Source organism: Heterodontus francisci, chromosome 29, assembly GCF_036365525.1.
Source record: "Heterodontus francisci isolate sHetFra1 chromosome 29, sHetFra1.hap1, whole genome shotgun sequence".
Taxonomy (NCBI): Eukaryota; Metazoa; Chordata; class Chondrichthyes; order Heterodontiformes; family Heterodontidae; genus Heterodontus; species Heterodontus francisci.
The window spans coordinates 3,614,419-3,627,256 of record NC_090399.1 but is presented as its reverse complement, the minus strand read 5'-3'; the positions used below and the strand labels follow the sequence as shown (position 1 = coordinate 3,627,256).

Below are 12,838 nucleotides of genomic sequence, written 5' to 3'. Positions count from 1 at the left end.
GACTTCGTAGCGGTTAGGTACAACTGAGTGGCTTGCTAGGCCATTTCAGAGGGCATGTCAGAGCTAACCACATCACTGTGGGGCTGGAGTCACATGTCGGCCAGACCAGGTAAGGACGGCAGATTTCCTTCCCTAACAGACATTAGTGAATCAGATGGGTTTTTACAACAATCGACAATGGTTTCATGGCCATCATTAGACTAGCTTTTTTTTTTGTGGGACAATCTTTATAAAGTGTGATTGGATCCCTGTTCCTGTTTGTTCCTTCTGTAGAATTTCAACGCCTCCGAGTACAACTGTGAAGGGGTGAAGTGCGTCTTCTACAAATACAATGACGAGGGAATCTTGCAGCGCAACCTCTTCAACCTACAGATCTACAACGTTATTGGCTTCCTGTGGTGCATGAACTTTGTCATTGCCCTGGGTCAGTGTACTCTGGCTGGGGCCTTTGCCTCCTACTACTGGGCCTTCAAGAAACCCAAAGACATTCCCTATTTTGCTGTTTCCAGTGCCTTCATTCGGAGTCTCAGGTGAGCTCCTCCGTTCCTTTTGAATATCTAGCCTGGTCAATATCTAGAATTGTGACAGATTTTAGAAACGGCCCATTTGACCCAACTGGTACAGGTCGAAGGATAGAAGGGTTTATTCAGATTTGGAAAGGAATTGATCAAAATGTTTTCCTTTGGTGCGGGAGTTGAGGTCAATGGGACATAAACTCAAAGTCCGAGCCAGGCCATTCAGCAGGGATGTTGGGGAACACTTCTTCGCACAAAGGCTGGGAGAAGGGTGGAATTCTCTCCCATTAAAAAGCAGGAGCTGGAGTTCAATCAATCAATCATTTTACTTCTGAGATTGAGTGTTTTTTTTGCTGGACAAGTGTATCGAGGAATGTGGAGCCAAGGCAGGTGAATGGAATAAATCAGGTATTGTCTAACTGGTGGATCATCTTTAATGTAATAAAACATCACAAGACACTTCACAGGAGCTTTTTAAAGCAAAATTTGACACTGAGCCACATAAGGAGCTCTTAGGGCAGGTGGCCAAAAGCTTGGTCAAAGAGGTAGGTTTTAAGGAGTGTCTTAGAGTCATGTACGGTACAGAGGAGGCCATTCAGCCTATCTAGTCTGTGCCAGCTCTGCACAGAGCTATCCAGTCGGTCCCACTACCCCGCTCAATCCCCGTAAACCTGCAAGTCTATTTTCTTCCTTCTTCTTGAAGTTGGGATGGAAAGTGAGGTAGAGAGTCGGAGAGGTTTCGGGAAGGAATTCCAAAGCTTCGGACCCAGGCAGCTGAAGGCGTGGTAGCTGATGGTGGAATGATTAAAATCAGGAATGCTCAAGGCCAGAATTAGATGAGTGCAGACCACCTGGAGGGTTGTAGGGCTGGAGGGACCTCCACAAGCCTCCTCTCGTCTGGCTTCATCTCGCCTTCTATTGGTTCACCTCCCGAGTCCTTTCTAGAGAATAGCGTCCCGGCTATTTGAAGCAGAAGGAACCATGATCCAACCTTGCCTAAAATCCATATTCCCGATATCCAGCAGGAATTGCAGGAATAGTGAGTAGGAACCACTAATATTTCCCCTTAGCCTCAGCGTTTCTGGCCAGTGCAGCCTGGAATCTCCTGGGCTCCGTGGCTTGGTGTTACATGAGGGTTCGATGTGTCTCACGGGGACCATCAAGCGAGCTAGAGATGCAGTTTAAAATGTACGTGTGCGGAGAACATACCTTGCACGCAGGCTGTGAGTAAACCTGTACGTGGGTTTGACGTTGTTGACTACTTGCATGTCTCTAGGTATCACACTGGTTCATTAGCTTTTGGAGCCCTGATCCTGACCATCATTCAGCTCATAAGAATTATCCTGGAGTACTTGGACCACAAGCTGAAAAGTAAGAGCCGCAAACTCAGAACTTTGTTTTTTTGCCTGACGCACATTGAGTTGGGGGGAGAATGTGTGTTTAAGAATCTGCACTGCTGATAACTGGAGACTGTGATAGTGCAATGGGAAACCAGTCTAGTTAGAGACTTGCGTGAGTTCTTCTGTTGAGCCTGTTTTCACATGCATGGACGTTTGCTGTACTTGTAATTTATGTTCGACTGAGACATCTTGCAACCTGGTGGAACTAGTTGCCTTGGGGACATTTCAGGGTCTGCTGTGTATTTGTGAGGACCAATAATTTCAGGGGGATCCAGCTCAGAGTGGGTTGGGAGTTTGCAAGTTCTCCCTGTGACAGCGTGGGTTTCCTGCGGGTGCTCCGGTTTCCTCCCACATGCCAAAGACTTGTGGGTTGATTGGTAAATTGGTCATTGTAAAAATTGCCCCTAGTGTGGGTAGGTGGTAGGAGAATTGCGGGAAGGTGGGGATGTGAGAGGGAAAAATGGGATTAATATAGGATTAGTATAAATGGGTGGTTAATGGTCAGCATGGACCCGATGGGCCGAAGGGCCTGCTTCGGTGCTGTATCTCTCTATGACTATGACTATGACTCTACGAGTCACTTTATAATCAAGCTTGTGGCTGGTTAGAGTGAAACCTAATGGCATTTTACCAAGGAGGAGACTTAATGGCATCATAAGCCAACATTGATGAGGAGAGAAGATTGAAAGGTGATTTGATCAAGGTATTCAAAACTGAGGGGACTGGACAGAGTGGCTGGGGAGAAATTCTTCCCATTGGCGGAATGATCCAGAACCAGAGGACACTGAAGTAAGGTGATTGGCAAAAGAAGCAATGGTGACAGCAACAACAACTTAGATTTATATAAACATAGAAAATAGGAGCAGGAGTAGGCCATTCGGCCCTTCGAGCCTACTCTGCCATTCATTATGATCATGGCTGATCATCCAACTCAGTAACCTGTTCCCGCTTTCCCCCCCATATCCTTTGATCCCTTTAAACCCAAGAGCAAAATCTAACTCCTTCTTGAAAATATACAATGTTTTGGCCTCAACTGCTTTCTGTGGTGGCGAATTCCACAAGCTCACCACTCTCTGGGTGAAGAAATCTCTCCTCATCTCAGTCCTGAAAGGTTTACCTGTATCCTTAGACTATGACCCCTGGTTCTGGACTCCCCCACCATCCGGAACATCCTTCCTGCATCTACCCTGTCAAGTCCTGTTAAAATTTATAGGTTTCTATGAGATTCCCCCCTCACTGTTCTGAACTCCAGCGAATATAATCCTAACCGACTCAATCTCTCCTCATACGTCAGATCCGCCATCCCAGGAATCAGTCTGGTAAACCTTCACTGCACTCCCTCGATAGCAAGAACATCCTTCCTCAGATAAGGAGACCAAAACTGCACACAATATTCCAGGTGTGGCCTCACCAAGGTCCTGTATAATTGCAGCAAGACATCCCTGCTCCTGTACTCGAATCCTCTCGCTATGAAGGCCAACATACCATTTGCCCTTATTACCACCTGTTGGACCTGCATGCTTACCTTCAGCAACTTGTGTACGAGAACACCCAGGTCTTGCTGCATATTCCCCTCTCTCAGTTTATAGTCGTTCAGATAATAATCTGCCTTCCTTTAACGTAATAAAACAAAGTTAGACACCGAGCCGCATAAGGAGATATTAAATCAGGTGACCAAAAGCTTGGTCAAAGAGGTAGGTTTCAAGGAGTGTCCTAAAGGAGGAAAGTGAGGTGGAGAGGTTTAGGGAGGGAATTCCAAAGCTCGGGAAACAGGCAGCTGAAGGCACAGCCACCAATGGTGGAGGAATTAAAATCAGGGACAGTCAAGAGGCCTGAATTAGAGAGCTCAGAGATCTCGGAGGGGTGTAGGAGCTGGAGGAGGTTACAGAGATAGGGAGGGGCAGGTCCACGGAGAGATTTGAAAACAAGGATGAGAGTTTTAAAAGTGAGTGCAGGGGTGATAGGTGAATGGGATTTGGTGTGAGTTAAGACATGGACAGCCGAGCTGATTTCAGATTTACAGAGGGTAGAATATATAAGAGACCAGCCAGCAGCGAGTTTGAACAGTTAAGTCGAGAGGTAACAAAGACATGAATGAGGATTTCAGCAACAGATGAGCTAAGACAGGGGCGAAGCCGGTTGATGTTACGGAGGTAGAACAGGCAGTCTCAGTAATGTTATGAATATGAGGCTGGAAGCTCATCTCAGAGTCAAATGTGACACCACGTTTGTGAGCAGACTGGCTTAACCTCAGTGCTGCCAGGGAGAAGGATGGAGTCAGGGAACGGAGTTTGAGGTGGGGACCGAAAACAATGGCTTAAAGTCTTCCCGATATTTAATTGGAGGAAATGGAGGAAAAACCTTTTCACGCAGCGAGTGGTTAGGATCTGGAATGCAATGCCTGAGAGTGTGGTGGAGGCAGATTCAATCGAGGCTTTCAAAAGAGAGTTGGATAATTATCTGAAGAGCTATGGGGAAAAGGGCAAGGGGTGGGACTAGGTGTGTCACTCTTGCAGAGAGCTGGCACGGCCATGATGGGCCGAATGGGACCTGGGGACTGGAGTGGGCCACTCAGCCCCTTGAAACTGCTCTGCCATTCCATTAGATGATGGCTTATCCCTATCTTCCCTTCATATCCCGTCAAGATCCAGGGAAGACAGTCCCAGTGGGCCGGCCAGAGGGGGTTCCCCTCCGACTCACGGCCCCTGAATTATTAATTTACTTGCCTGGAGGCTCCCCAGAGTTCTCTGAGCAGCCTCCACCTCTCCCAGAGTGGCTGCTGAAGCTTCACGTTTGTCCAGCAGCATCAGGGACTCATCCGTCATCTTTAATAGGAGGCTGCCTGCAGGAAAAAAAATCACCGTCCGACTGTCGGCAAGTGCGGACTCAGAACCTGAATTTCACCCCAACATCAGGGTCCCAAAACCCATGCGCTAGAATTTCCCTACCAGAATAAATAACTTCTCTTTCTATCTGCCCTACTGAACCCTTGAATCAACCCTTGATCCTCTATGAACAAGGGGTTACAAGCCAAATCCATGTACCCAATTCTCAGCACTTTGAGCTGTCAGTGCGAGAAGTGTCTGTCCTGTCCGAGGCTGAGCGATCGGGAGCCACGTTACAAAGTGCTCTTGTTACACGGTGTTGGGTCAAAGTCAGGCCGAAGGGAAGCCTGTGCGGGTGAATGGGAACTGACCTGCTGGCAGCCGAACTCTCCCTGGCATATAAAATCAGGGCGCAGGGAAGCAATTAACGCCTGAAGCCGTTTTCCAGAAGGCACCGTTCGAGTGACAACTCCCAGGGTTCACGGTCTAATAGAAATGTGGAGTGCAGCTCAAAAGGAGACCGTTCGGCCCATCGTATCCATTCTGGCACTTTTGAAAGAGCTATCCATTAATCCCATAGCCCTGCAATTGTGTTCTTTTACATTTATCCAGTTGTATTTTGAAAGTTACTATCGAATCCGCTTCCACAGCCCTTTCAGGCAGCGCGTTCCAGATCATTAAAAAAAAATGATTTCCTAATCTCCGGCCCACCTCTTTTAATCAGTTATCTTAAACCTGTGTCCTCTGGTTACCACCATTGACGACAGTCTGAGTTTCTCTACTCTGTTAAAAGTCTGTCCTCATTCTCTGATTGTAAAGTATTTGTGGATTCCCCGATATAACATTGCCCTCTGTGTGTGTCTCTCTGTCTCTCACAGATGTTCATAACCCTTTGACCAAATTCCTGATGTGTTGTCTCAAATGCTGCTTCTGGTGCCTAGAGAAATTCATCAAGTTTTTAAACCGGAATGCCTACATTATGGTGAGGAGTTGCTCTGCTGACATCTACAGTAAATAACCTCACTTACCCAAATGGTCTCCGCATGAATCACAACTTTCCTTTCTGTCCAATTATAGATCGCTGTGTACGGTAAAAATTTCTGCGTGTCAGCCAAAAATGCATTCAAGCTGTTAATGAGGAATGTGGTCAGGTAGGTAAACGGTCATGATATCTGACTCAGTGTCGCGGTTTACGCCCGGTGCCTCATCGCAGCTGGTAGGGTCGGCGGTCACCTCACCTCCTCGCTGCCCCGCTACGTTGTCCAGGGGAGGGTGAGAGGTTGTTTCTGCTGGTCGGGGAAAACAGAACACGGGGGCACAGTCTCAGGATAAGGGGGCGATCATTTAGGACTGAGATGAGGAGAAGTTTCTTCGCTCAAAGGGTTGTGAATCTTTGGACTTCTCTACCCGAGTGGATGCTCCATCGTTGAATAACTTTAAGACTGAGATAGACAGATTTTCAGTGTCTCAGAGATAAGGAGAGCGAGCGGAAAGTGGAGTTGAAGCCTAAGAATGTCCATGATTGTATTGAATGGCGGAACAGTCTCGATGGGCCCAGTGGTCTACTCCTGCTCCGACTTGTTTTTATTACAATTTTCATGGGATGTGCCAATGTCAGCATTTGTTGCCCATCCCCATTTGCCCTTGACAACTGAGTGGCTTGCTCGGCCATTTCAGAGGGCATTTAAGAGTCAACCACATTGTTGTGGGTCTGGACTCACATGTAGGCCAGACCAGGTAAGGACGGCAGATTTCCTTCTCTGCAGGACATCAGTGAACCAGATGGGTTTTTACAACAACCGATGATTAGATTCATGGCACCATTACCGAGACTAGCTTTCAAATCCAGATTTTTATTATTAATTGAATTTAAATTTCACCCGCTGCTGTGGTGAGATTTGAACCCATGTGCCCCAGGGCATTAACCTGGACCTCCTGATATTAGTTCAGTGGCATTATCACTACACTACCATCTTCCTTCACTTCTTATGGGTGTAAGGTAGTGAGATTCCACCACCCACCACTCCCCAACCCCACCCCCCCACAACCAGTCTCTGTCTCTATCCCATCCCTCTGCCCATTATCCTCCTCCTGCCCCACTCTCTGTCTCTATCCCATCCCTCTGCCCATTATCCTCCTCCTGCCCCCACTCCCTGTCTCTATCCCATCCCTCTGCCCATCCCTCTGCCCATTATCCTCCTCCTGCCCCCACTCTCTGTCTCTATCACATCCCTCTGCCCATTACCCTCCTCCTGCCCCCACTCTCTGTCTCTATCCCATCCCTCTGCCCATTATCCTCCTCCTGCCCCCACTCTCTGTCTCTATCCCATCCCTCTACCCATTACCCTCCTCCTGCACCCACTCTCTGTCTCTATCCCATCCCTCTGCCCATTACCCTCCCTCTGCCCCCATTCTCTGTCTCTATCCCATCCCTCTGCCCATTACCCTACACCTGCACCCACTCTCTGTCTCTATCCCATCCCTCTGCCCATTACCCTCCTCCTGCCCCCACTCTCTGTCTCTATCCCATCCCTCTGCCCATTACCCTCCTCCTGCCCCCACTCTCTGTCTCTATCCCATCCCTCTGCCCATTACCCTCCTCCTGCCCCCACTCTCTGTCTCTATCCCATCCCTCTGCCCATTATCCTCCCCCTGCCCCCACTCTCTGTCTCTATCCCATCCCTCTGCCCATTACCCTCCTCCTGCCCCCACTCTCTGTCTCTATCCCATCCCTCTGCCCATTACCCTCCCCCTGCCCCCACTCCCTGTCTCTATCCCATCCCTCTGCCCATTACCCTCCTCCTGCCCCATTCTCTGTCTCTATCCCATCCCTCTGCCCATTATCCTACCCTCTCCCTGCCCCCACTCTCTGTCTCTATCCCATCCCTCTGCCCATTACCCTCCCCCTGCCCCCACTCCCTGTCTCTATCCCATCCCTCTGCCCATTACCCTCCTCCTGCCCCATTCTCTGTCTCTATCCCATCCCTCTGCCCATTATCCTACCCTCTCCCTGCCCCCACTCTCTGTCTCTATCCCATCCCTCTGCCCATTACCCTCCTCCTGCCCCCACTCTCTGTCTCTATCCCATCCCTCTGCCCATTATCCTCCCCCTGCCCCCACTCTCTGTCTCTATCCCATCCCTCTGCCCATTACCCTCCTCCTGCCCCCACTCTCTGTCTCCATCCCATCCCTCTGCCCATTATCCTCCCCCTGCCCCCACTCTCTGTCTCCATCCCATCCCTCTGCCCACTATCCTCCCCCTGCCCCCACTCTCTGTCTCCATCCCATCCCTCTGCCCATTATCCTCCCCCTGCCCCCACTCTCTGTCTCCATCCCATCCCTCTGCCCATTATCCTCCCCCTGCCCCCACTCTCTGTCTCCATCCCATCACTCTGCCCATTACCCTCCTCCTGCCCCACTCTCTGTCTCTATCCCATCCCTCTGCCCAAGCCCCCACTACTGCCACCTTTCCCCGAGCTTCCTCCTTGCTCTGGGTGCAGTTTAATTCCTGCCTGTTGCCTCTAACTAATGCTTGTGAACTATCTTCACCTGAAGAGGAGGAGAAAGGGGTCTTTTTTTGGTGGGGGGAGCGGTGAGTGGTGGTTTTGTTGGCTAAGTGCTGGATTTTGATTGGGTGGCGAAGGAGGGGCAGTAACCAGAGGGCACAGATGATGGGCCATGGGCAGAAGAACCAGTAGGGATGATGTTGAGATGATTCTTTTGACCCACTGAGTTGTTGGGGTCTGGAATGCGCTGCTTGGAAGGGCAGTGGAAGCAGATTCAATAACTTTCAAAAGGGAATTGGATAACTAACTGACTCCATTTCCACTAACTCCCACTCCTCCTACTCCCCTCTCTCCTCTCCTTTCTATTCCTCAGGACCTGGCGGGGTTGGGTACGGAGGGGTTGGCCGCAGGGTCCCTGTACCTGGGCAGGTGAGCTGATGATATCCCGATGTAACAGGACAATGTGGGTAAAACCCTCCTTGTTTCCTTGCCCTCAGAGTGGTGGTACTGGATAAGATTACAGACTTGCTGTTGTTTTTCGGGAAGCTGTTGGTTGTCGGTGGCGTGGGTAAGTAGACTGAGTGACTGGGAGTTCGATATTTGATCAGATCCATCATGACCTGGGAGTTAAAGGAAAGGCCAGCAAAGCAGATTCTGATTGGGTTAATCGTACTTCTTAAAATCCCAGAATGTTGTCCTTGAAATTCAGCGGGTGTTGAATTAGAGACTGGCTTGAAGGAAGTAGTGTGAATGGGGTCAACACACTGAAGGATAGAAGGGTTTTTATAGGATTTATTAAGTAATTGATCAGAAATAGATAAAGAGAAATGATTTCCGCTGGAGTTGAGGACAAGGGGGCAGAACCTTAAAAAAAATCAGTCAGTCCATTCAGGAGGGGAATTAGGAAAACCGTCTTCACACTCCGGCTGGGAAAAGTGTGGAACTCAGTCCCGAGAAAAGCAGTAGACGCTCACTCAGTCAATCAATCAATCAATCATTTTCAATCTGAGACAAGACTGTTGAGGAATATAGAGCTAAGGCAGGTGGATGGAGGTTGGGATATATATCAGACATGAACTCACACAATGGTCAAATAACATCTTATATTCATAATAAGGAGGAGATTACAGAGATAGGGAGGGACGAGGCATGGAGAGACTTGAAAACAAGGATGAGAATTTTAAATTTAAGATGTTGCTTGACCGGGAGCCAATGTAGGTCTGTGAGTGCAGGGGTGATAGGGGAACGGGACTTGGTGTGTGTTAATGTAGGTCAGTGAGTACAGGGGGTGATAGGGGAACGGGACTTGGTGTGTGTTAATGTAGGTCAGTGAGTACAGGGGGTGATAGGGGAACGGGACTTGGTGTGTGTTAATGTAGGTCAGTGAGTACAGGGGGTGATAGGGGAACGGGACTTGGTGTGTGTTAATGTAGGTCAGTGAGTACAGGGGGTGATAGGGGAACGGGACTTGGTGTGTGTTAATGTAGGTCAGTGAGTACAGGGGATGATAGGGGAACGGGACTTGGTGTGTGTTAATGTAGGTCAGTGAGTACAGGGGGTGATAGGGGAACGGGACTTGGTGTGTGTTAATGTAGGTCAGTGAGTACAGGGGGTGATAGGGGAACGGGACTTGGTGTGAGTTGGGACACGGACTGCAGAGCTTCAGATGATCTCATGTTTATGGAGAAGCAGAATGGCCGTCTCCTGTTCCTGTGTTTCTGTATTTGGAAGGGAATGTGGAAAAGGGGTTAGGCAGGATCTGTTGGAGGTTGGGAGCTAAGGGGAATTGGGACAGATGTGTTGAATGTTGTGGGATATGAGAGCTGAGGAATTCTATAGGAGGAATTCAGGATATGATCATAGTTGTGGAAGATTTATGATGATGGAGGAGGAGTGGCGAAGACTTCAGGTGGGACACAATCGGATTGGGAATAACGGAACCTGGAGAATACTGATCGTACTTGCATATTAGCGATTCCTGCTTCTGACTAATTGAGTTGTCAATGAGCGGAATTCACCAAAGCTTGTCTTGTTCACAGTATAAATCTGAGGTCTTTGTGTTTCTGAAATGATGCTATTTCATTTTGAAGCTACAATAAATTCTTTTCCCATGTTTTTCATTTTCCAGGTGTTTTGGCATTTTTCTTCTTCACTGGGCGGATAAAAATTCCCGATCCGACATTCCAGGCTCCCACGCTGAACTACTACTGGCTGCCCATATTGGTATGAGAAAAAAACACAAGCTGCCGATAGTTTGATCGAAGTGGGGATAGAGCCCTGGTAAATTGGAGGATATTAAAGGAAGGGGAATTGGGGTATATCAGGAATAAAAGAATGACTAGAGATAGGTTAGGGCCAATCAAGGATAGTAGTGGGAAGTTGTGTGTGGAATCAGAGGAGATGGGGGAAGCGTTAAATGAATATTTTTCGTCAGTATTTACAGTAGAGAAAGAAAATGTTGTCAAGGAGAATACTGAGATACAGACTACTAGGCTAGATGGGATTGAGGTTCACAAGGAGGAGGTGTTAGCAATTTTGGAAAGTGTGAAAATAGATAAGTCCCCTGGGCCAGATGGGATTTATCCTAGGATTCTCTGGGAAGCCAGGGAGGAGATTGCAGAGCCTTTGTCCTTGATTTTTATGTCGTCATTGTCGACAGGAATAGTGCCGGAAGACTGGATGATAGCAAATGTTGTCCCCTTGTTCAAGAAGGGGAGTAGAGACAGCCCTGGTAATTATAGACCTGTGAGCCTTACTTCGGTTGTGGGTAAAATGTTGGAAAAGGTTATAAGAGATAGGATTTATAATCATCTTGAAAAGAATAAGTTCATTAGAGATAGTCAGCACGGTTTTGTGAAGGGTAGGTCGTGCCTCACAAACCTTATTGAGTTTTTTGACAAGGTGACCAAACAGGTGGATGAGGGTAAAGCCGTGGATGTGGTCTATATGGATTTCAGTAAGGCGTTTGATAAAGTTCCCCAAGGTCGGCTATTGCAGAAAATACGGAAGTATGGGATTGAAGGTGAATTAGTGCTTTGGATCAGAAATTGGCTAGCTGAAAGAAGACAGAGGGTGGTGGTTGATGGTAAATGTTCATCCTGGAGTATAGTTTCTAGTGGTGTACCGCAAAGATCTGTTTTGGAGCCACTGCTGTTTGTCATTTTTATAAATGACCTGGATGAGGGTGTAGAAGGGTGGGTTAGTAAATTTGCGGATGACACGAAGGTCGGTGGAGTTGTGGATAGTGCCGAAGGATGTTGTCGGGTACAGAGAGACATAGATAGGCTGCAGAGCTGGGCTGAGGGATGGCAAATGGAGTTTAATGCGGAAAAGTGTGAGGTGATTCACTTTGGAAGGAGTAACAGGATTGCAGAATACTGGGCTAATGGGAAGATTCTTGGTAGTGTAGATGAACAGAGAGATCTTGGTATCCAGGTACATAAATCCCTGAAAGTTGCCACCCAGGTTGATAGAGCTGTTAAGAAGGCATATGGTGTGTTAGCTTTTATTAGTAGGGGGATCGAGTTTCGGAGCCACGAGGTCATGCTGCAGCTGTACAGAACTCTGGTGCGGCCGCACCTGGAGTATTGCATGCAGTTCTGGTCACCGCATTATAGAAAGGATGTGGAAGCTTTGGAAAAGGTGCAGAGGAGATTTACTAGGATGTTGCCTGGTATGGAGGGAAGGTCTTACGAGGAAAGGCTGAGGGACTTCAGGTTGTTTTCGTTAGAGAGAAGGAGGAGAAGAGGTGACTTAATAGAGACATATAAGATAATCAGAGGGTTGGACAGGGTGGATAGTGAGAGCCTTTTTCCTCGGATGGCGATGGCAAACACGAGGGGACATAGCTTTAAGTTGAGGGGTGATAGATATAGGACAGATGTCAGAGGTAGTTTCTTTACACAGAGAGTAGTAGGGGCGTGGAATGCCCTGCCTGCAACAGTAGTAGACTCGCCAACTTTAAGGGCATTTAAGTGGTCATTGGATAGACATATGGATGAAAATGGAATAGTGTAGGTCAGATGGTTTCACAGGTCGGCGCAACATCGAGGGCTGAAGGGCCTGTACTGCGCTGTAATGTTCTATGTTCTATGTTCTAAGATTCGGGAATTGGGTGGAGAAGGACTAAATGGGGTTGATGAATACTCTGGGAATCCGTGTTCATGAGCCAGTTAAATTACGTTGGACCTGTTGGTCAGAAAGATTTATGAGTCTCAATGCCAGTGGCACCGGGTACAGGATGAATCAGGCAAGTTGGGAAGGCTCTGCGGAGATGGTGGCATAGTGTTAATGTCTCTGAGTTAGTAACGCAGAGACGAAGGCTAATCCCTGGGGGAGTCGGGGTGGGGGGGGGGGCTGCTGGTTCAGATTCCAGCTGGTGGAATTAACATTGAATTCATAAAAAACAATCTGGAATTGAAAACTAGTCTGTTTCATGGCACCATTGCTGTCATCGATTGTTGTAAAAACCCATCTGGTTCATTAAATTGTGAAGGACAATTAAAAATGGGCAACAAATGCTAGTCTTGCCAGTGATGCCCACATCCCATGAAAGAATTCCAGTTTCCTGTAATCCCCCTTATCCTGGCTGG

General features: G+C 48.1%; 1 protein-coding gene across 1 annotated transcript in view; it reads left to right on the top strand.

Moving 5' to 3' along the window:
- Nucleotides 1-12,838, top strand: part of slc44a4 (solute carrier family 44 member 4) — a 115,030-nt gene that overhangs the window by 88,096 nt on the left and 14,096 nt on the right. Inside the window, exons 15-20 of the mRNA XM_068009355.1 lie at nt 274-530; nt 1,792-1,886; nt 5,619-5,722; nt 5,818-5,891; nt 8,744-8,814; nt 10,375-10,469. Coding sequence (XP_067865456.1) covers nt 274-530; nt 1,792-1,886; nt 5,619-5,722; nt 5,818-5,891; nt 8,744-8,814; nt 10,375-10,469 — 696 coding nt within the window. The remainder of the gene's footprint in view (nt 1-273; nt 531-1,791; nt 1,887-5,618; nt 5,723-5,817; nt 5,892-8,743; nt 8,815-10,374; nt 10,470-12,838) is intronic.